Source organism: Sciurus carolinensis, chromosome 10, assembly GCF_902686445.1.
Source record: "Sciurus carolinensis chromosome 10, mSciCar1.2, whole genome shotgun sequence".
Lineage (NCBI taxonomy): Eukaryota > Metazoa > Chordata > Mammalia > Rodentia > Sciuridae > Sciurus > Sciurus carolinensis.
The window spans coordinates 79,266,185-79,291,590 of NC_062222.1; the positions used below are offsets into that span (position 1 = coordinate 79,266,185).

Consider the following 25,406-nt stretch of genomic DNA (forward strand, 5'->3'; position numbering starts at 1 on the left):
TCTACCACTGAGCCACAACCCCAGCCCACCAGCCACAGTCTTTTAATTAGAACTGTGTTCTACCAGCCATAGTCTTTGTTTTTTTAATTGTAAACAAATAGGGTACAACTTGTTTCTCTGTTTGTACATGAAGTAGAGGCATACCATCTGTGTGTAATCATACATTTACATAGGGTAATGGTGTTTGATTCATTCTGTTATTTTTCCCTTCCTCCCACCCCTCCCACCCCTCTTTTCCCTCTATGCAATCCCTCCTTCCTCCATTCTTGCCTCCCTCTCACCCCCCATTATGTATCTTCGTCTGCTTATCAGCGAGATCATTCATCCTTTGGTTTTTTGAGTTAGAACTGTATTCTACTAAATTGAAGTAGTGTTAAGTGTTTGTTTTAAAGCTAAATAACATTCAAATGCATACACATTTTGTCTATAGAAATTCTGAATGGATATTTAGGGGGAATTTTTAGAAAAAGAAACCTGCAATAAGATTTTGATAATAGTGAAGTAGTTTTTATCTGTTAGAGTACTACAGGCTGACTGTCTTAGGAAAGGAAATTCCAGGCCCCTTTGTGTGTTATCAGTGATACAGCAGAATAAATTTCTCTCCCTATCAAGCCACATGCTAGGGCATCAGGCTTTGCTGGCAAAATCGTCATCCTTCCTAGGCTGACAGTGTTGATAGGCTGTGGTAAAAGTAGAATTGACAAGTGTGTGCCAGCACACTACACTGTGGGAAAATCCTGTTGAACATTCCCTAGTGTTCTCATATCTAATTTGAAAATCTTAGAGAATGCTGAGGCAGGGGAATCACACATTTGAGACAGCCCTCAACAATTTAGCAACATCCTCAGAAACTTGGTAAGACCCTCTGTACATGTACTTAGTGCCTCCAATAAAACTGCATGTGCCCCCTTTCTGTTTCTTCTTCATCTTTGTAACTCCAAACTGTTCTCAAAGTCTAATTCAAATGCCTTCTGAAACATTTCTATTCCTTTAGTGAAATTATCTCTGCTATATCTTGTCTCTAATGAAAAATCAGTTCCTTTTTGAGTGTTTATGTATATGTCATTTTCCTTTGGATGATAATTCCTTTGAAGGTCAGCGTGTCTTTGTTTCACATACTCAGTATAGATTTTTGGAAACAGTAAATACCCACTGTGTATTTTTCTCAGTGACCGAAAAGAGGTTATTCCATTCACAGTCCAGATGCCACTATTCTGCCATTTCTGAAGCCATATAACTAAGTTACTGTTGTTGTTCCTTTAAGCTTTTGAGCATTTCTTTATTGCAGGAGCACACTTGAGGTAAAACATCAAGTCTTTGTTAAAAAATTCAAGACTTAAAAACAGGATACCTTTTAAAACCTATTGTATTTTTCTTTTCAGTGTATATTATTTGAGGTCTAGTTCCTTGAAATTAATTTGTAATGCTATTTTTTTTGGGGGGGGAGAGTGTGGTGCTGGGGATTGAACCGAAGGTCACAAGCATGTTAAACACAGAGCTCTGCCAGTGAGCTATATCCACAGCCCTCATAATGCTAAAATTTTTAGAAAAGCAAAACATTAACTAATTTTATGGGAAAATAATCACACTTAATCAAGTATTAAAAAAGGAATCAGATTCCAAAAATCAAAACTTTCTCAAATGACATAACTCCAAAAACAAAAGAGTTATATTTTAATTCTTTAATATTAGGTAGGGGGAGGGGGGACATACATTTCTTATTTCTTTGGTTGTGAGAGTGTGTGTGTGTTCCTATGGTACTGGGGACTGAATCCAGAGCCTCACCTGTATTGGGCAAGTGCTGTGCCACTGAGCTATATCCCCAGCCCAGCACATTCCTCACTTCTTTTAGGCAGACCTACACAAGAGGGAGAAGGAGCTGAGTCTGGAGAAGGAGCAGAACAAGCGTCTGTGGGACCGAGATACCGGCAATAGCATCACCATCGACCATCTGAGGCGTGAGCTGGATGACAGGAACATGGAGGTGCAGCGCCTGGAGGCCCTGCTCAAGGCCATGAAGAGCGAGTGTCAGGGCCAGATGGAGCGGCAGGTCAGAGCTTGCAGGCTGTGCCCGCCCCCCAGGTGGCCTCTGCTGGGGGAAGAATGTATTTTATGTCTACTGGTGCAGCTCTCTTTTCTTCTTTTATAAATGGCCTAAAATAGCTCTAAAATAAAATTATGGATTCTGTGAGCAATTTTTAAAAACCTGGCATTTATTTCCATATTTTGACCACTTGTTAAACTAAATATATTAAACTTTATCTCATTTATATATAGGTGAAAAACTAAACTCCAATAGAACTACCTTTTTATTTTTACCAAGAAATTGGCAACCTAATAAATTGCTTATTTCTGCTATAGAAGAGCTCAAGCTATCAGGAAATATTGAGAAATAGCAGGGATGAAGGTTTATAACAGATTTTTTATTGGTTTGTTTTTGCTCTTCCCTCAAGAGTTTTACCCTCTTCCCCGCCTTCCCGCCCCCCCCACACACCAATTGAGACTGATGGGTGCACACCATTCCAGTGCGCCAGCAGCAAGACGTGAATTGCTTTTTTAACAGCTGACTATTTTCAATGCAATGTCAGTTCCTTCTTCAGAGACAAAAGGTACCCCACAAATGTGTGTAAACTTCCCAAAGTGCAAAAGCAAACAAAGTGACCCATCTTGGCTTAGACCCCAGGGAAAGTCATTTCCCCATTCTCTGGATTAACTTGGTCCAGAATAAAGATGAAAGAACCAATCAGAAGTTAGACTCTTACCCTTTTCCACATAAGGACCAGAGGATGTGAATGTGTATTGGATAAAAGCCATTATTCCTTTTCCCCTCAGAGGTAAAATTAAGGGAAGGTTTGGAGTGAAATAGAAAATGAAGGCGTTTATCATTCATTTTACTGTCCTTCTCCTCATCACCAGTGTCCTTAGTCTAGAGTAGTATAGAAAGCATCCTCAGAGGAATTCCAACCCTCCCCTCCTGGAAAACCATTACCGAGAAGCATCTTTATTTGATTGAGGCCTCTTCTCGGTCTAATAAACATGCAGGTCTTAACACATGCTGTCAACCTGGGGTTCTGACAGAAAATGATTTGAGTTAATAAATCACACTTTATCCAAACCATAAGTTCATGCTTTTGAGTTAAATTGTTAAAGCTCCTATTTGCCTATACCTACTCTCCCAAATCCAGGAAACTCTCTTTTCTTTAACAATCAGATGGCAGCGATTCAGGGGAAGAATGAGAGTCTAGAGAAAGTGTCCTCCTTGACTGCTCAGCTCGAATCCACCAAAGAGATGCTCCGCAAAGTAGTGGAAGAGCTAACGGCCAAGAAAATGACCCTGGAGAGCTCAGAGAGGACGGTGTCAGATCTGACAGCTTCTCTCCAAGAAAAAGAGCGAGCCATTGAGGCCACCAATGCAGAGATCACAAAGCTCCGCTCCCGGGTGGACTTGAAATTACAGGAACTACAGCACTTGAAAAATGAAGGTGATCACCTCAGAAATGTGCAGACAGAATGTGAGGCTCTCAAGCTGCAGATGGCCGAAAAGGACAAGGTGATTGAAATTTTGCGCCAGCAGATTGAAAACATGACACAGTTGGTGGGCCAGCATGGACGAACTGCTGGTGCTATGCAAGTCGAAAAGGCTCAACTGGAGAAAGAGATTAATGATAGGAGACTGGAACTACAGGAATTTAAGGTCTGTATGGCATCATTTTTTTTTTTTTTTTGGTTTAATTTGTGAAACTTCTTTTTTCTTGTAAGGAAGAATGACCTAATTTATTGAAAAAGGAATTCTTGTCTGTGGATCTTCTGAAATAGAAAGCATTTGTGTCTATGCGTATTTTTTTGAGAAAGGAATCTTACCTTTGTCAGATTTCAAAAGGAGTGTATATCCCAAAAATGGTTTAGAATCACAGGTACAAAAAAAAAAGAAAAAAATCAGATTATTCACCTTCTCTGATCCCATAGGTTGAGATATTTTCTCCCTTTTCAGACAGACCTAAGTTTGAATCCCATATCCCACCACTTAATAATTGTATAACATTGGACTGTTCACTGAATCTCAGCATCTTTGTCAGTTAAATAAAACAAAACACAAAAACAAAAGAAATACCAACAACTTTATTGGATTGCTGTGAGTTTTACATCAGAAGACATTTATCAAGGACTTAGCCCAGATCCTGATATATATATATAAGGTGTTCAACAAGTATTAGTCCCTTTCCCCATTCTATTCTCCTTCTGACCTTTATAATATTTTACTTGTCCCTGTTCTAATCTGGATTATTTCATTCTATATTGCATATATATAGAATGTATATGTGTGCATGTGTGTGCATTTAAATGGCACTGTTTCTTCTCCCAAACCTTAGGCTTCCTAAAGGGTGCACATCTTATTCACCTTCGTTTTTCCTGCCCCGTGTCTTTTTACCTTGCCTCTCAGAAGATCCTTAGTAAATATTCATCAAAATTCAAAATGATGGGCTAGGCATGATGGTGCATGCCTATAATACTAGTGACTCAGGAGGCTGAGCCAGGAGGATCATGAGTTCAAGGTCATCCTCAGCAACTTAGCAAGGCTCTGATTTGATAATAAGAGACAACAGAAACTTTAGATGCTTCCTTTTCCTCATTCTAAAAATAGGACCAGCAATAGGTTATTATCTCTCTTAGGGAAATAGTTCATTGCATAAAAAACTTAGACTTTTCTATTGCTTAAGCTTATATTAGTTGTATTTTTTAAATAGCCAAACTAACCATGAAAGGGACATACAGACATACATCATTTTTCAATGGTCAACCCTACAGTGAAAACTTAGGACAGGTTTGCATGCAAGATAGAACATATTTAGGGAGAAGAGATAATTGTCCCACCTTCTTGCCTAGGAATATAGATTGCTAGCGTTGTTAAAGTGACAAATGGAAGAATCGCACTGAGTCTGAAACTAAAGATGTAATCAGTTTAATCCTTACGAAAACCTTATGAACGTGGCAGTTATTACCCCACTCTACAAATGATGAAACTGAGACACAGAAAGATTAAATAACTTGCTGGAGAGCAGCACTGCTTTGAATCTTGATCCTAGACAGTACATGAGTAGATATTATTGCCCATCCAGAATCTGCTGGAAGCCTGTTAAAGGCAGGCTGCTGGGCCCCACTGCAGAATATCTAAGTCATTACGTCTAAAACTGGGCTGGTGTTTCTGAACAAGCTTTCAGAAGATGCTGATACTGCTAGTCCAGAAAGCACACATCAAGACCTATGTTAGCACCTCAGTGGAATGTGGATCACCATGAACAGAGTGGCTGATGAAGGTGTCAGAGAGATGGGGACCTGACATGGGAAGAGAATAGGCAGAGAATAGGAAGCAAAGTATTTGAAGCAAGAAAGTGAAGTTGAGTTTATTTTAGCCTAGAGGTGGTATGGGAGCTGGTAAGGGTTTTACATGGCGAAGAGGGGCGACATGAAAATGGCAGTGTTAGAAGTAGATTATGTGACATCAGTACACAGAAGTGGGTGGAGAGATTGAAACTAATCTTCAATTCCCAAATACGTAGCTAGAGCAGCCAAGAGTTCCTCCTAGGTAAGAAGAATTTCACATGGATGCCAAAGCTGTAAGTTGAATACTCAAGCACTAATGCTCAATTCATTTCCCTCCACAGTCAGGTGGAGAAAGGGAAGGGAATTGTAGCCCTAAAAACTGCGGTTTCTCTTACCTCTTGAGGCTAGGTACTATACACATGGACAACAGAGAAGCAGGGTGAGCCTTCTCCGAATAACCATGGCTCCTCAAAGCTGGACCCTTTCTTAGATGATGAAGAAAGGACCAAATGTCCATCAGCTGATGTAAGAGGTGGAAGAGGAGTGGCACATGCCTACCACATGTTGTGATGCCTCAGGGTGCCCAGGGAGAGTCCTCCCCTCCCTTGACCTCTGAGGCCAGCAGTATTTCATGTGTTGGTTACCAAAAGTAGCTAAGTAGAGATCAGATAGCCCTTTTAGGGCCTTCACTGACCAAGCCCATTACAGGTGGGCAGTGAAATAACCCTGGAGTACCCCACCAATCCTTTTTTGCAGCAGCTAAAAGCTTGCCGTGTGTTTACTTTTCAGATATAGCATTGGCCTCTACATCTATACTATTATAACAGTTATATTGCATTGGCTTGTACTGTATTATACTCAACTCATTATTTTAGTCAGTTTTGCATTACTGTGACCAAAATGCCATCAAGAACAATTTGAGGAGGGAAAGTTTATTTAGGGTTCACATTTTCATAGGTCTCAGGTCATGGATGGCTGGGCTCGTTGTGAGGCAGCACATCGTGGGGGAAGGTCCCAGTGAAAGAAACATGCTTCTCAGTCCATGGTGGGGTCAGGAAGCAGAGAGTGAGATGGGGAAGGAACCACAGGAAAGATGCACTATTCCAGAACACAACCCCAGTGACCCAGCTCCTCCAGCCATGTCCCACTTCCCCACCCACCCAGACTGTTCAAACTGAAATGAACTGATTAGGTTACAACTCTCACAATCAACCATTTTACCTCTGAAAATTCCTGCATTAGTAGGAGCTTTTGGGGGACACTTCATATCCAAACCACAACATCCATTAAATCCCAAGTCTTCAATTTAATGAAATTGACTCATGTGAATTAAAATAGTTTAAAAATCATAATCTAGAGCTTATTTATCCTTTATATGTTTTCATATACATATGAACATGTGAAATATACATAATATATTACAAATAATATATATGTGAAATATATATTTTCAAACACCATTATTTTCTCAGAATAGAACTCCAAACATAATAACATTTGTTGCTCAATTTAAATTTTCATGTGTGTCCCATATCTGGGACAATGGGACTTAACATGCTAATGCCATCAGGCCTTAATTGGAAGGACAATATAATGACCCAAGACAGTAAATAGTTTTTCAGATGGCACTTATTTACTTGGAGTAATCTAGGCTAGTTCTGCCCACTAAATGCAAGTCCTTACATTGCCTCTAAGGCTAACTGGATCTTCCATGAGCCTATCTGACCTCATCTCCTACTTTCCTCCAAGTTCACTCCCTTTCAGCTATACTGATGGACCTTGCTGGTACCTGGAGCTCTCTCCCCCAGCTACCCATGTGGCTTGCTCTCTAATCACTTTGAAGATTCCACTCAGTTGTCACCTCGTCAGTGAGGTCTTTCCTGACCAATGGTGTCAGGGTCCACAGAACCAACCTCAGGCTTGGTAATTCTTTGAAAAGTTTTTCTTAAGGCTATGATTTATTATAGTAAAAGGAAATAAAGCAAAGTTTGCATCCTCTCTTTTCTTATTCTTCTGGTCGTTCTTATCTGACCAGAAGATAAATGTTTGTTTTCTGTTTATCTTTCCTCACTAGAGGAGGATGTGAGGACAAAGTCATTGTTTGGTTGTTCCTACTATCAAGGGCCAGGACTAGGTAAGGCAAGTCAGATGTGTTGGTTGGAGGTCCACATCTGTGGCCTCACTCACTTTCCCTGAGTCCTGACCTATTCCCAGTTCCCTAGCACGTAAGAGGGCAACTTTCTCAAACTAGGTGCTCAATACATAATTTTTTAACAAACTAGAATAGAAATATGAAAAATTATGGCAAGTAAAACTGAGAATTGACATTTAGGTTTAAAAAAACAGTGAAATATTACTTTTATCCCACTTACTACTGATGCTTTAAAATAAAATACAGTGTGCTGGGGATATAGCTCAGTTGGTAGAGTGCTTGCCTTGCGAGCACAAGGCCCTGGGTTCAATCCCCAGCACCGCAAAAAAAAAAATACAAACTTAGCATCCTAAAAATAATTTTAAAAATACTAAATGTAGACAGAATACTAATTATATTACTTGTTAATATAATTCAACATTATTTTTATTCCTTTCTCTGTCCTTCATATTTATCATATATTTAGATTTTAAAAGATAAAAAAGATGCCAAGATCCGGGAGCTTGAGGCCAGAGTAAGTGACCTAGAACTGGAAAAGGTGAAGCTGGTGAATGCGGGCTCTGAGCGACTCCGTGCAGTGAAGGACATCAAACAAGAGAGAGATCAATTATTAAATGAAGTGAAGATGAGTAGGAATGAATTAAACAGTCTTTCAGGTATGTGACTTCGTTCGAATTCTACTAAAATATAGGAATGCTGTCAGGTCCAAAAGAAGGGTGGCCATCTCACTTCACAAACACAGATGGTTGTACTTCCCCATTGAACTTACTCATGGCTAAAATCCTCATAATTCTCCATGAAGAGTTTCCACATCTCATGTTCACTAGCTGTGGACCCAAAGAATCCAGAAATTCTGTACCGAGTTTCTAAGAGATGGATGAGGTATATAGATTCCAGATCTCTGAAAGGAAGACAGGTGTTCTGCATAAGTCCTATTGTTTACCCAGTTTGTTTTTATGGAGGTGGAAATGAGTCCTTTGAGTCACATAGCTGGATTACAGGTTTAATAATGTGACTTGTAAATAGACTTATGCAAATTTATTGACAGGAGAAAGTCAAGACCTTACATTAAGCAATGAAATATTACAGTTTTTGACTGTATGATATAGTATTATGTACTTCATTCTCTCTCTCTCACACACATACACACCCGCACAGTCAATAACTACTGAGCGTTTATTATGCCAGATACTGCAATAGGTCCTAGAAATATTGTCATAAAACCTAGAAACTCCCCCACTAGACTGTGAGGTTTATTGTGAAGCTCACATTCTAGTGGGGAGACAGACCTTATAAAGGGGATATAGCACATAGGGTGAGGTACAGTGGAAATGTGCTAGATGCAGATAGCACAGAGAATACAGAATTAGCCTCCTAAAGGAAGTGACGTCTATGTTGGATTCAAAAGAGGGAAAGGAATTTGGTAGATGAAAAAGGTAAAAGAACATTCCAAGCAGAGAGAATATTATGGGAAGAAGCATGAAGGCATGCAAAACATAATGTGATTTCAGAAGTATTAGTTGGAGCAAAAAAAGAAAGGAATGCAGGCTAAGAAATGAGGCAGAATAAATAGGTAGAGCTAGATAGTGTGGAGGCAACAAAGGATTTCAAATGGGAGATTATTGTCATCACATTTTACAAGACCACGTTAGCAGGTAAATTCAGGAAAGACAAGGCTAACGAGTCAGACCAACCAGTTAAGGAGGACTTTGCAATGGCCTTTGTAAATATGAAGAGGGGTTGCAAAGGAAGTGACAGTGAGAATGGAAAAACGTTAAAGAATTAAGAATATTTTTGGAGGTTGGATCAACAGGATTTAGTGATTAGGGTCGAGTTTACTTTTGGGTTTTTAGTTTGTAGTATTGGGATAAAAATGATAGCAAAAACAGCAGGAGAAACCTATGGAAGGGGCAGGCTTGAGGACAAAATCACGAGACGTAGTCAGTGGGAGGCAATTGGTTTTGGGTAGCACTGGGACATCTCCACAGAGACGTCTGGATAGATGGAGATTGATCTTGTTCCCTTCGTATATAAATCTACACCATACATTAATGCATAAATATAATAAGTAGATGGATGAATATGTGTATTCTATTATGTTAAAAGAAGAACTTGGGTCAGGTGATTTGATAGGTACTGGAGAGAAAAAGATAAGATAGAGTTGAGTCTGGTGACACACACCTATAATCCCAGTTACTCGGGAGGCTAAAAGCAGGATGATTGCAAATTCAAGGCTAACTTCAGCAACTTAACAAGACCCTGTTTCAAAATAAAAATTAAAAAGGGCTGGGCACGAAGCTCAGTGGTACAGAAGAGCACCCCTTAGTTCAATCCCCAGCATACCCGCCCCCCTCACACACACACAAAAGATAGGATTGGCAATATAGCTCGGTTGGAGAGGGCTTGCCTAGCATATGCAAGGCCCTGGATTCAATCCCCAACACTGCAAAAATGAAAAAAGATACATGGCAGTCAATTAAAAAAAATGCATGGAAGCCTCAGGTTATTTATAGTGTCATAGAGATTCATCTATCTACAGATGGGGGTGAAATCTGTTAATGGTATATATAGTCTTCCAAGAAGGTTTTTAAGATAAAATAGATTTGAGCTAATTACAATCACTGGGAGGAAACAAATGAATACTAAGTGGGTAGGGGAAGAGGATCCACTCAGCCAGATTAAAAAGAGTGTGCTAGATCCCTGTGTATGTACACATCATTTCTATAACAAATAGAGATGTAATTAAATAAATTCACCTCCAATCTCTAAAATTCTATGATCATTAATTGCAAATGAAACATCCTTCATATCAGTGTGATAGAAAAAAGTAAACAGTATTATTGATTATTGTATTATATAGAGGACTATGAAGTCTTGAAAAGGAATTTTCGAAACAAAAGTGAAGAAATGGAAACTACTACAAATAAACTGAAAATGCAATTAAAATCTGCACAGTCTGAACTAGAACAAACAAGGAATACACTGAAGTCAATGGAAGGATCTGATGGTCATGGTATGCTCTATCAGATATTTTTCTCCTGTTTTTAATTATATTAGTTTAGATTTATTAAAATGCAAACCCATGGACATTGCCTGCCATCTTTTCACAGTGCCAGATAGTTGTATATAGCTATAGGTATTAATGATGAATTTTATGGAGGAGTCATTCAGCCTAATTTTTTTAAAGAAATTTTTAAAGGAAATTGCCGTGTGTTTAATAACCTCTAATGTATCTGAAATCATCGAAGTATCTGAATCTTTCTTTTCCTGTGATTTTTCAATAAATTCTAACTAATTTCGAGGTTAGGTTGTTAGCCAGTTATCTTTAAGAATATAAATACAAGTTACTGATAATTTCCACTGGACCTCTTATTTTTCACATGTATATTATCTACATAAAACTCTAGATTTGTGACTAATTGGCAGTTCTTGATTTCTTCCCTGTGATAAAAATGGGAAGGAGTCCTCCCAACTGAACTACTCAATGAGAGGTCCCTAGACCTGTTTCCTTTTTACCTTGCTGCCCATACTGATCCAGTTAAATTATTGTCTTATCTTAATGATATTAATGAGTATTATCTCATTATCTTAATGAGACTAAGGTTTTGTGTTTTTTTCATGATGTTCACATCATTGTTGGTATGGCTTTATTAACCAAGTATAATATTAATATTAATCAAATTATACATTTTTATTTCTCTCAATATTTCTTAATGTCAGAAGATTCATATGTGCTTTGGCAGCACATATGCTAAAATTGGAATGATACAGCGATTACTATAGTCCATATCCAAGGATGTCACATAAATTCTTCAGATCCATATTTTGTGTAGTTCTTGGCAGTTTGGTTAGTTAACTCGGAAAATGGTAGGATTTTTGAGAAGTTTTCAAAGAGACCGTCTACAGGTTTCTTCTCCCGCCCACCAGGCATATCCACAAACACCCAGTTATGTTAGTTACTAAGTTACCTAGGTGATCTTTGTATTTGTATTGTATTGTATTTTGTATTCAAATGCTTGTTTTCATTGATGAAAAACATTTTAAGGCCAACCATGATTTATTTAATTAGACCAGAATTCTTCAAAGTAGTGAACAAACGATGTAAGACTTTTGATATATTAATAAACCAATGTACTATGCTTCTGTTAACCCTGTTTTTGACAGATTAGATGTAAAAACATTATCTTGTTAATGAGAAGTCAAGTTTTTAATTCTTTCTGATAACTTGTTTTAAACAAGTAGTACATTTTCTTTTTTCGTTTTAACCTCTAAGCTATAGCCAGACCTGATCAAAGTCGTGTCATTTCCAAACCTCTTTCCTCAGCTGACCTAAAAAAGAATACAAACCTAGGGACTTCTGTCTTTCAATTTCTAAAGAAGGATAAGCTTCCTATCTTTTTGATGTCCTACCGCGTCTTAAGCATTCTGTGCCTTGTACCCATCTAGAACATTTTCATTCTATCACCAGTTTTCCAAAAATAATCACATATGTTTCTGGCAACCTCTTGACTACTGAGGATGTAGTCTAAGCACATGACAATAAGCCTGACACTGAAAATTGAATGGTTTGTGATATCACTGGAATCTTTAAAAAGAACGTTAATAGTAGTTGTGTTTTGTGGGTATTTTAAATGTGAGTTTCTGGAAAAAATCATTTTATTAAAAAAAAATAGACATTATTCTTTATATGACTTTCTTTATGTACTTATTTCCTATATGTGTAAGTGTGAGTTTGGTCAATATTATTGTTAACATTGGAAATATGGCATTTTATGATGGCCAATTAAATTAATTCTAGTAGCAAAGAAACCACAAAACATCATCATATCTATTTCTCCCAGCTCAGAATCTCTGAGTAGTTACTAAAATTGTTATATCCCAATACTATGAATCTTGAAGATTTTTTTTCCATAATCTTTCCTGGAAACTCTCCAGCCTCAGAGAATCTTACTTCTCATAGATTAAATTAGCAAATTACAGTACAAATTATAGTGACCTTTCAACACTTTAAGGCCCAGTTTTCTTCCTTTTTTTTCAAGCTATGAAAGTGGCAATGGGAATGCAAAAGCAAATCACAGCCAAAAGAGGTCAGATAGATGCCCTTCAGAGCAAGATCCAGTTTTTGGAAGAGGCCATGACAAACTCCAATAAGGTGAGTCCCTATTCGTAGAATAGGGAAACAAACATGCTCGCTCATTAATGTACTACAAGACAGAATGAGATAGCAGATATACAAAGTCAATGGGGAAAAGAGAAAAGCTTATTTCTGACTCCGAGAATGAGGGAAAAGCTCCTGAAGGAGCAAGCATTGGAACAGGTCTTAGAATAGAGTTAGTGATTTATTTGTCACCATCACCACCACCACTACTATTATTATTATTACTTATAGAACTGGGAATTGAATCCAGGGCCTCACACTGAACTCCATCCTTAGCCATTTTTTAAATTTTGAGACAGGGTCTTGCTAAATTGCCCAGGTTGGCATTGAACTTGTGATCCTCCTGCCTCAGCCTCCTAAGTAGCTGGGATGACAGGTGTACACCACCACACCTGACTGTAGCCAGTGTTTTAAATGGCAGGAATGGGCAAAAGAACATTCAGGGTAGAGACAGGGAATATTATAAACAAAGTATGGTCAATTCTGTCATAATGTTACATATGTATTCCTAAAAACTACCGTGCTGTGCAAAATTGTGTAATAAAAGACACTGGATTGGGGAACAATGGGATTAAGAGCATCACACTAAAAAATTTCATCTATGACAAGTAGAAAACAGTAAACTAATAAAAACAAGTAGTATAGTTTTACTCATATAAAATTGTTAAGAAATGCTATAGTTTGCTTATGGAAGGGTGCACGAAGAATTGTAACTTGTATATTATTGTGAAGCGGGGAGGAAGGAATATTTTCTATAATATCAGATATGACTGATAATACAAGGTAAACTGAGGTAGCTGGCAGATATTTAACGAGTGGGCTTGTAGGCTTTTTGTGTATTCCTATAGAGCTCTATTAAGTTAGGTGCAGTTTTCTACATTGATTTAGTGTTTCTCCTGACTGAAACTATGCTTAAACAAACATGAAATTTGTGTTATGCTCAAATGTGCTTAAGGCTTTAAGAGATTACTGCCTGCTGTCAGTCAAGATACCTGCCCCCATCTAAAGGAAGGCATTCATCATAGCTCAGTGACATTCCCTCAAACAAATAAGAGGACAACTGCAAAATTAATTTTTCTTTCTGAACCCTTTTCTGTCTATTCTGATCACCATAGAAAAATCATTTGCATACAAAAGGTGTGCATTGTAGTGACAATGACCTTCTATCTTACTTATATTAAACATTTTTTTGCTATGAAAAAATATATTAAAAAATACAGACTTAATAAACTGATGTTTCTATTTTACCTTGAAAACTATGTACTTCTTTTTTCTGAGTTTGATTCTGTGAGTCAGTGGGGGGGCTGCTGAAGACTAAAACCAGGATTTCTCGTATGCTAGGCCAGAACTTTACCACTTAGCTACATCTCTTTTATTTTTTTGAGACAGGGCCTCACTATGTTGCCCAAACTGGCCTCATACTTGTGATCCTTCACTCAGTCTCCTGGTCTTGCAGGTGTGCACCACCATACCTGGCTCCTACCTAGTGCTTTTGTAAAGAAGTAAACTAGTTATAATTAAGTTTTATTTAATACCAAAGACATTATACCTGGAAGCTTATTTTTATCACTAGTTGAGGGTAGGAACTTTGTGTCTCCTTTGTTTTTATGTCAGAGTCTGCAGTAGGCATTTGAGAAATGAATATTCAACCTTGAAACAAAATAGAAGCCTGTAAAACTTGCAAATAAATGCATCCTCTCTAAATCTCTTCTGTTATGTTTAAAATAAATTTCAGTAAAATTTGGTATGTGATTACTCAATCCCTGTTTACCAGAACACACTATTTTGATAATTATTCCATATTTTTTAGATTTCATCAAAGATTTCTTAAGCCTAAAAATAAATAATATGAATGATTAAAATATGAAATATGTTATAGTACAGTTCTAATAGCTCCCAACTCCAACTCAGAAGCAATTAAATGGCATATGATTTAAATATACCTAATTCATTTCCTGTGTACATGTATCTCACCATCATGTATATCCACAAGACTAGGATCCTAATTATATATTCCAAGCTTGTATAAATATATAAAAATGGTGTCTACTGTCATGTAAAACTAAAAAGAATAAATAAAAAAATATATATATATATAGATATATATAGATATTAGATATATATATATCTAATTCAGGGTCCTTTAATAAAAGTTTTAAATTTTCATCACCTCTCAGCATCTATACCAGCAGATTATTTCTGATATTTTTCTCCTCTATAATTGTAGGAGAAACATTTTTTAAAAGAAGAGAAGTGTAAACTCAGCCAGGAATTGAGCACAGTTGCAACAGAAAAAAACAAAATGGCTGGAGAGCTAGAAGTTCTGCGATCTCAGGAACGCCGTTTGAAAGAAAAAGTTGCTAATATGGAAGTTGCTCTTGATAAGGTAGTTACCAACTAAATATATGAAGTAATTACCATCCATTTAGTTTCTAATTGCACAGAATTGTTCCAAATGAACGTTCTATGTAGATATAGGAACTGAATCTATCAACTTGTATCATATCTCAAGTACCTAGCACAAAATTAAAAAATAATATTTTATAGAAAATTCTCTTCTGAGGTTTAAAAACATAGTCATAATGTGTTTTTGCCAAATTACCTTTTCCAGGCTAACACAGGCCTTGGAGCAGTTTGATATAAGATGTTCTGACATCCATAGTGGCCTGAATAGGTAAAAATGTCTTCACAAGCATCTAACTTATCCCTAAAGAATGATGTGAACACTGGGGAAGAAGACAGCCTCTTTTTTAATGTAAAGAAAGTAATGCTAATGTTTGGAACGTTGTGGAGTCCAGAAAGTGCAAGTTAAAACATAGATTAAAGAATGAGAAAAACAAGTGACACTGATTACCACTGCAGTTTATTAGGGAGGATAAACCTATTTTCTTGTTACCTAGAAACTCTGGAAGACTAAAATTGTACCAAAATAAATTCTTGATTCCTAGGAAATCAGAGCCTTCATGGTCAGATAAAAAAATCTGTGATTTCATCTATGCCACCTTTGTTTCTAAAATCATGTCACATTGACTTAACAAATTTCAGTTGTGGTTATTTTTAGTCTTTGCTGAGGCTGTTTGCTTAGTCCATTCATTCTTTGAGTGTCCTTTACATATTAAATGCATATGTATGCTGAGGATACAAAGGATAAAGATTTGTCCTCAGTTTACTGAATAAAACAGATGAATAGATAATTGTAAGTGTACTGGGAGTGGTTTATTTCCTTGAAGAGAGGGCAACTCTGCACTTATAGGTTAAGCAAAAGTGCATAAAGAATGGAGGATAAGCCACTTGTGATTGCTTGATTGTAGGCATCTTTGCAGTTTGCAGAATGTCAAGATATAATACAGCATCAAGAACAAGAATCTGTGCGGCTAAAACTTCAACACAGTTTGGATGTAAAGGTAAGGGTTTCTTTAAATCATAAATAGTAGTTTAAGCAGAAGTAACACCTTTGATATTTTTAGATTTTCTTCGTGCACTTTACTCAAATGTATTTTAAACATTATTTGATCCTGGCAATTATTAAAATCTATGCAAACATCATTATATATTATAGCTGTCCTTTTTATGTAGGATAACAAATGGAAATACCACACTTTATCCTAAGTTGAAAAAAAGCAAGTCAAATACAAACAAGTTTCACAAGTCCCCACCTGGGGAATACTCAGGGGAAGAGCCTTCCACCCAGAGGCATGGAGCAAGTGCAGACTCAAAAAACTAGTGTTTGACTTATTCGGGAAACAAAAGTGATGTAATCTACATGACCAAAATGTGTTTTTTAACAACAGTACACTTTACACTGAAATATGTATCTATTTTCAGAAGTATACTGTAAGTTGCCAGCATATTTTAAAAACGTTTTATTCTTTGTATGTGTGTGGAATGGTAGGGGGTCCTGGAATAGAACCCAGGCCCTCGTGCATGCTAGACAAATGCTCAACCACTGACCTGCATCCCTAGCCTTTAAAGTCTCCATAATGGATTTCATCTGTGAAATTAAAAAAATGCATTTTGATTTCATAATTCTTTGGAGTTGTATGAAGGTGCTATTTTTCTCACATCTGTATTGTTTTCCAGGAACTTCAGGGCCCTGGATATACTGCAAATCCTCCCTTGAAACCACACCTTCTCCAGGCAGCATCTGCTATTCGTTCTCATTCTAATGTACCATCTTCCCAGTCTACAGTCAGCTTCCTATCTCATGTAAGTAACCAGTCTTACATTCCACGATTCAAATAACATAATATGTAAGTAACTTTAAATTGGGAAATTTTTCACTAAAAATAGTAACTAGCATTTTCAATTACTAGGTTTTAGATTTGTACATTTTCCTATAAATCCAATGGAATTCACATGAATGAAAGTACTAATGTGGTGTTTTCCTAGGGTAAACAAAAATGAAATATTCAGTGTGATTAATGCTCACAATGATTAAATTATTTAATAGCATTATATTTAATTCTTTGATTATTTCCATCACAAGCATTTTCAGATTACAAAGTAAATATTGAGATGGCTAAAACAAGCATCACTTCAAATGCCAAGGGCAATTTGGTATATTTAATTCTCTACCATGTTGAAAATTATTTGTGTACATTGTTTCCACGTGAACTTATTTTAAATAAAACATTTTATTAATCATAAAAATTTTAAGCCCTTTAGTTAAAATGTTAGTAACTTTGGAAATTTTTTAGTTTAAAATTTCATGATTTTAAAGCTCAAGAAAAAAATATGTACAATGTAAAATTTAGGTTTTATTTCCTTGGTAGGTATAAATTCCTTATAATCACTATTTGAGTCTAACTCTAGGAAAGAGAGATATATTCAGTCAATTTTACTGTTAAAAATCCTATCTAACGTATGGTAGCAGGATCACCAGTACCATTACTAGTTTTCCTTAATACTAGTAATTTCACCAGTACCATTTAATTAAAAATTGTTTACTTTTTAAATAACTAAAAGTTGAAATGGACTCTCATACACTTAAGATATATGCACTGAAAAATAAACTACCACAAAGAATATTTTACTAAGTAATAGAATAATTGTAATATTAGAAGTCGAACATTCTCTCTCACTGGAATTCAGAGATGGCAGATGAAGGACAGGAAACTACAGCTTTTTAAGTATTCTAAAATTGTTTAACTTCTTAAAATATGTTCGTGTTACATTTATAAAAATTAAATCAATCCCCCAAAAGTAACCCACAAATGAAACAACTTACAACAACAAAGATCATCCCACTAGAGATTTTTTGGGACCATAAATATATCTTTAACTTCTTTGTGTGACCTTGGGCAAGTCTGATCCATATATTGTACCTTGGTATTTTCATCTCCAACGAAAAGTTTCTGGAAAGATGATCTCTAGGGTCATTTAGGAAGATCAGCTCTGAAATTTCATAATTTTTCTTTACCCTAAAGCTATTTTATGGGACTGAGAGTATAGATAAGTGGTATATGCTTAGCAAATGCAAGGCCCTGGGTTCAGTCTCTAGCACAGAAACAAGAGGAGAGGGGAAGGGATGAGAGAATCAGCAAAATTTACCTAGTTGCTTTATACATTACTGTATTTTACTATGAAGAACCTTGTGTTATTCAGTTGTCCATCACTGTGACAAAATACCTGAGAAAAACAACTGAAAAGAGGAAATGTTTTTGCTCACAGTTTTAGAGGTCTCAGTCCCTAGTCAGCTGTTTCCCTTGGTTTGGACATGAGACAAGACAGAATATAATGGCAGAAGGACATGGAGGAGGGAAGCTGCTTATTTCATGTCATCCAGGAAGGAGAGAGAGAGAAATATAGAAAGGGAAAGAGGTTAGGGACAAGATAGAGTGCCCAAGGGTATGTGTCCCCAAGTACCTACTCCTTTCAACTAGGTGCCACCACCTAGAGTTTTTACCACCCCCCATTATTCCAGTCAGCTATGAATTTATCAATAGATTAAACCTTTGATGAGGTTAGAGCCCTAATGATCCAATCACTTCCAAAAAACTCTACCTCAGAACCTTGCTACCTCAGGGACCAAGCATTCAACAAGTAAGCCTTTGGGAGACATTCCAGATCCAAACTATAACAGATTTCACCCATCACTAAAAAAGTGCCAGTCATATGTCTGTTAAATTCTTTGCCTTTCTTGTTTTGTTTTGGTAGTAAGGATTGAACCTACGGGTATTTATCAGTGAGCTACATCCTTTTTTTATTTGGGATAGCCTTACTAAGTTGACAAGGTTGATAGCCTCAAACTTACTATCTCCTCTTACCTCAGCCTCCCAAGTAACTGGGATGTCAGGCATATACCACAGTGCCCAGATTTCATTACATTTTTAAATAATTCTAATAGCAAAACTGAGCTATACTACTTGGGAGACTGAGACATGAGGATTGCAAGTTTGAGGCCAATCTGGGCAATGCAGCAAGATCCTATCTCAAAAAAAAAGGATATATATATATATGTATGTGTGTGTGTATATATATATATATATATATATACACACACACATACATATAGATAGACAGATAGATAGACTGTCAAGAATGCTTTATACAATTAATTTCTTCTCTTACAAATTGCTCATTATAGTGCTGAGGTGTAGCTCAGTAGTAGAGCCCATGCTTAGCATTCACAGGCCCTGGGTTCAATTCCCAGCAACAAAAAGAACAATATACATTCTTTGTTTTGTTCACTGATGTGTCCCAAATACCTAGAAATCACTCCCTTCAACTAGGAAACTGTAGGTGTTGAGTTTGCCTAATGGGCAAATGAATTTACTGTAGAGAATTTCTTCAGATTTCCATTGTTTCTTCTGATTAAATCAGTTTTAAATTTTACTTTTGCTCTTTGTAGGTAATTTTTCCTTTTGAATGCTCTTAAGATTCTCTCTGTTTTGGTCTATAGTAGTTTTCTTACAGCATGCTTAGGTATATTTTTTGTATCTATCTTTCTTAGGATTCACTGATCTTTCTGGATGTATATATTGATATGTACATTGATTTTAGAAATATTTATCCCTTATTTTATTATTTATTTTTCCTGTTCTATTCCCTTTTTTCCTTCTGGGACTCCAGTTACACCTATTAGTTTTTTTCATCATGACTATGTGTCCTTATACTTTTTTCTCTTCTGCCTATCCTTTCCTCTCTCTACTTCAGTCTGTTTTTTTGATAATTTATTTTCTAGATCATTCATTATCTCTTCACCTGAGTCCAGCATACTACTAAACCCATCAAATAAATTCTCTATCCATATTTAAAAACCATAACATGAGATATCCATTTAATTCATTTTTTATACTTTTGTACGGAAGTTTTTTCTTATACTATGAAATAACTACAATGGTCTGAATGTTTGTGCCCTCCCAAAATTTATTTTGAAACTTAACCCCTAAGGTATGGTATTAAGAAGTGGGACCTTTGGGAGGTAATTAAGTCATGAGGGCTTCACCCTCACAGAGGGGACTAGTGCCCTTTAAGATGAGCTTCTGGGCTGGGGGATAGAGCTCACTAGCCTGTGTAGCCTGTGTGAGGCTCTGGGTTTAATCCCCAGCACTGCAAAAATAAATAAATAAGAGAAAGGCCCAAGGGAACTTTTTTACCCTTTCTCCCATGTGAGAACATATGGCAGGCACCATTTATGAAGAATAGACCCTCAATCTGCTGGTACCTTGATCTTGAGTTCCCAGCCTCCAGAGCTGTAAGCAATAAATTTATGTTTATAATGCTACCCAGTCTATAACATTTTGTGAAAGCAGCCCAAATGGACTAAGATAGTTAACTATTTAAAAAATTGAAATAATCCCATTATCTAGATTCCCTCTAGGCCTATAAACCTTGTTTCTCTTGATTTCTAATATTGTTGTCTGTTTTCTTTGTTTCTTTTTTTAATAATTGAGTTCTGGACATATGAAAAAAATTTTAGAGATAATTTGGGTTTCTGGATAATTTTTTTTTCTTTCATAGAGAATTTATGTTTGCTTCTGTTCTGAAGAACATGCTCGATCCTACATCACCTTAACTCATTGAAGGATTGAAGTGATTCTGATTATGGTTCTTACTGCAAAGTCTGAGGTTTAACCAGATACTATCCACCTCTGGTATGATTCCAGGTTTCTTCCCTTTAGTTTCTTGATTCTACTGAAAGCTCATGGTATTTTCTTAGTCTCTCAGAAGCTTCTTTTAGAATTGGCAAATATTTCTAGAGAAAAGTGACCGCAAAACCTCACTTCTCTGAATTTCGGGCATAATTCTTTGTTGCTTTGGTAGCTCTCTAAGATGACCTTTTTTTTTTTTTTAAGTCCCTGGCATTGAACCCAGGGCCTTGTCATGTTGGACAAGCGCTCTTCCACTGTGCTACATCTATAGCTCTAGGCAGACATTTAGAAAAAAAATATTTTTCTTGTAAATTCTGAACAGAAGGGTTGGTCTTAAATTACTGGAAAAATGATTCCTCTACTATAGTTATTCCTTGTTCACACAATTTTGGGTAATATCTATAAACTACTGTAGAACATAAATATTTAGCTCTCCTTTAGCCTCAAACACATACGTGCACATGGCACACATTTCTTTTCCTTATTTAACACCACCCCCCATGAAATAATTTCATAAATTTTGGTTAAATCATGTTGAGTGTTTACATTTTTATGACTTTGTAAACACTATTTCCTCACTGAACTCTATGATGAACTATGATCATATTTCTTTTTTTTTTTCCTTTGCCCTTAGATTTGTTTTGTTTTGGCTTAAGATTCTAAATGCCTTGACCTAATTACCTTTCAAATACTCTGAAAGAGAACCATAGTGCTCCTTTTAGTCTGAGCCAGCTAGTCAGTTAAGGTTAGCAGTTCCTTTGTTGGGTGTGTGTATTTACACATGCGTGTGTGTTTTAACAGAGCCCTCCATCTCCTGCTGTCATCTGGAGTGTTCCTCTTTAGGCCTACTGCATGATTGCCTTCTTGGATTTTCCTTCCACCCAAATCTGGAGAATTTCCTTATCATTTTTCCTGTTTTTAGGTTTACCTCTTTCCTTGGTTTATTTCTTTTGTTGGAACATGTAATGCCCTAACTTCCTATTGGAAAGGATGCATTTCATTCTTTTGTCTTAAACTTCATGTGTCTAGAAATGCCTTTATTCTTCACTTATATTTGATTGATGCTCAGAATTTTGTTGCTATTTTGACATTTTGATTCCAGAGTCTTTGTGTGTGACCTATCTTTTCTGTCTTAAAGATTTAGGATCTTTTCTGTACCTTTGATTTTCGTTGCAAGATGATTTCTGCTGGGGGGTCTTTTTCTCCATGTTGTGCTGGATACTTTGAAAACTTTGTTGTTTAGTGCTCAGATATATTCATATTTATTGTTTTCTTTCCTCCATTTTCTTGTCTTTCTCTTTCTAGAATTCTTATTAACCATCTATTAAACCTCCTAGAATGATTCCCTAATTTTCTTTAATTTTGACTCCCATTTTTTCTCATTTTTTATTCCCACTCTTTGAGAAATTTACTCAACTCTTTCTTCCAAACATCTATTGACTTTTTCTGTTATCATTTATATGTGTATATATATACAAATGTGTATATATATATATTTATTTGTGCATGTATACACACGCATACACAGACACACACACAGACACACACACACACATATATATACACACACATATTTTCTAGGAACTCTTTTTTGTTCTTTAGATCTTCATAGCTTTGTAGCTTTCTGTTCTTTCATGGAGGCAATACTTTATCTCTTCTATTTAAGTATAATAACTCAGAGTTTTTAAAATTAATTTCTTCTAAATTATTATTTCTTCCCACTCATTTTTCTGTTTTGATGTCTGTCTTTCAAGTTAGACGCCTTCCTTCCATGCTTGGTGGTCTTTGGCTGTCCCTTCATATTTAAGATGGATGGGTTTTAAAAAAACCTATCCACACTCTGTAAGGTTGGCAGGGTTTGTCAACTGGTTAGGTATTACTTTTTTATTGAGGGACCCAAAAATGATCTATAGATCTTTATTCTTGGGGCAGTTTACTCAAGGGAAGCATCTGTGATCCCAGCAGCACCTCCTGTAGACTTTGAGCCAGCTGTGCCATTTCATCACCCCTCCCTTTCCCTGGACCCAGGAACCTGAGACTCGAATTTCTGAGCTGTTTGGAAATACTCTGGTGCAGAGCAGCTTGCTTCTTGTTGGCTACTTTTGTGAGGTATTTCAAGTTTTAGCTTTCCTTTTTTTTATTATTTTATGATTGATTTAAATTTTTTTTGTTCTAATTAGTTGTACATGACAGTAGATTGCATTTATTTTATGGTTCTTTTTAGTTATACATGACAGTAGAATCCATTTTGATGTACAAGCATGGAATATTTCTTATTCTAATTCAGACCCCAGTACCTCTCCTTCACCTTCCCTTTCCTACCCTCTGCCCCCTTGCCTCTATTGATCTCTCTGCCATTTACTCATAGTTCTTTTTTTTTTTTAATTAATTTCTTGTGGATGTAACAGTGGTGAGATTCACTGAAAAAACTAGGAATGGAATCACCATTTGATCTAGTTATCCCATTCCTCGGTATATGTCCAAAGGATTTAAAATCAGGTTTTAGCTTTCTTTGTTTTGCTAAATCAGTTACAAATTATCGATTTGGCTTCAGTAATTTGTCCCCCAAATTGTTGCCATTACTCATTCAGTGATCTCTCTCCTTTCCTCTTTATTTTTAATTTCTAGTACCATTTCAGTGGAGGGCTTCATATAGAGCAGAAATAAATGCCAAGTGTCATGTTCAGAAGTAAAATAATACTGTTTACATTGTTCTTCATTGCCCCTTCATTTAACTTCATTTATCTTTTAACTTTATTTTACTCTTTTTACTTCATGATTCTAATAATAACTGAGATTTACTGAACACTCCTGTACCCGGCACTGTGCAACGTACTTTGTAGATTATCCTGCTTATTCCCCACAATACTTACATGAGGTAGATGCTATCATTATAATACCTGTTTTACAGACAAGGAAACTGAAATGTGAGGAGCTAGGTGACATAGAGCCTTCAGTCAACAAAAACACAGTTGAACCAAGACTTAACCCAGACAGAGTGAGTCTAGAATTTGTGTTCTTAACCAATATACAGTCATGATTCTCTATACTATTTATCTAAATGCTGTTTACAAAAATAATTTAAATAGTTGTTATGTAAATAGATTCTCTACCTGAATTGTTATTGTGCTTTATTAGGTCTTTGTAAATGAAGTTCATACAGTTTTAGAGCTTCAAAGGTGTTTACAATAATCCAAGAGATTTCCCTTGTGTTACAGGTGAGAAAGTAGAAAAACTAGGAAAGTTATATTATGTGATTTAGTCCAAGCTCAGAAGCTCAAAACATGTATGTTTGTGTTTATAAAATTGGCAGTTTGATTTATAAGTCTTACTAGTTTGATATGGAAGTATTTTAGATTTATGTTTCAGAAATTTTGGTTTCAGCATAAAAAATGAAAATATTTCCATGATGATATAATTTATTTGATTATATGTCAGATTCTGTACATATACACTGTAATTTGTACTGGCTGTACTTGATCTTTGCCACTGGAGTACCCATGGTATGGACAAGATTTTTAGCAACACTTTATTATTACTTTTGCCCTGTTTTCCTACTCATCTATTCTTAATACACTATAAAAATAGTGTATTCCATTTTTATTACATTCTTTTAAAAGGAATATAAGTTATGAGAAAATGGATTTGGTCAGACATTCTCAAAATAGAATAGTCTAATTCAAACTGAATGAGATCAAGCTTTTATATTTAGGTTTTTCATTTATCTTCTGCCTTTAGAGAATGGAGATTGAAGCAGTCAAGAAGTGCACACTCTCTCTAAGCATTATTTATCTTATATCATCACTCATAAATGTGCCTATAACGGACTCAAAGTCATTAGAACAGTATTTGGAGATGAAGGAAGTACAGTAGAGATAAAATTTAGTAGCAATTTTAGAAGCAAATCTAACATAAAAAATGAGTTTTGAGTAAAAATAATAGAAAATTATTGAAAGATAATAGAAATTAATAAAATCACAAAATAAACCTTCAGTCTAACAACAACAATATAAGCTTATATTCTTCTGAAGCCAAAAGGCTGTAGTTTTGCCCTGCAAGAGTATGTTTCCTGGAAACAACCTGAAGTATATCCTAAGCATCAAAGGATTAGAGTGTGGGGTACAAGATCCTTTTGTTGGGTTACTCTAACTTCAGGAAGAGTGTATATTTGGTTTGTTCTTTACTAAACTAACAAGAGTCATATGTAAATCATATATAAAATTTATTTCCCAGGTATTTTCTAATTTTAAAAGTATATTTTTCTTATGTTATCAATCAAGTCAAATTTCATATATAATAAATAGTAAATTATTAAAAATAAATGAACAAGCCAGGAGCAGTGGCAAGAGGATCACAGGTTCAAAGCCAGCCTCAGCAATTTAGAGAGGCCCTAAACAACTTAGCAAGACCCTATCTCAAAATAAAAAATAAAAAAGGGTTGAGGAAGTTGCTTAGTGGTTAAGTGCCCTGGATTCAATTCCCAATACCTACCAAAAAAATTTTAAAAAGAACAAAAAAGATTACAAGATATATAAACATTAAATGGAAAGATTGGTAATTTTTACTAAATAAAAATTCTTAAGTCACAAACCACCATAAACAAAATTAAAAGGAAACTATAACCAGAAAACATGTCCAGTAGCTAAAAAGTGAATAACTGTACATCAATAGAGGAAAATAG

At 35.9% G+C, this 25,406-nt stretch overlaps 1 protein-coding gene and 1 pseudogene across 7 annotated transcripts in view; both read left to right on the top strand.

Annotated features, from left to right (window-relative positions):
• Ccdc158 (coiled-coil domain containing 158) overlaps positions 1-25,406 on the top strand; it is an 83,524-nt gene that overhangs the window by 29,937 nt on the left and 28,181 nt on the right. For 6 of the 7 annotated variants that reach the window (XM_047567018.1, XM_047567017.1, XM_047567021.1 and 3 more), the window contains 8 exons: positions 1,853-2,050; positions 3,212-3,694; positions 7,941-8,130; positions 10,335-10,487; positions 12,514-12,626; positions 14,860-15,018; positions 15,944-16,036; positions 16,713-16,838. In XM_047567018.1, the coding sequence (XP_047422974.1) occupies positions 1,853-2,050; positions 3,212-3,694; positions 7,941-8,130; positions 10,335-10,487; positions 12,514-12,626; positions 14,860-15,018; positions 15,944-16,036; positions 16,713-16,838 (1,515 nt within the window). The remainder of the gene's footprint in view (positions 1-1,852; positions 2,051-3,211; positions 3,695-7,940; positions 8,131-10,334; positions 10,488-12,513; positions 12,627-14,859; positions 15,019-15,943; positions 16,037-16,712; positions 16,839-25,406) is intronic. The other variant, XM_047567020.1, reaches the window with a different exon arrangement.
• LOC124995140 (uncharacterized) lies at positions 11,206-11,305 on the top strand (annotated as a pseudogene).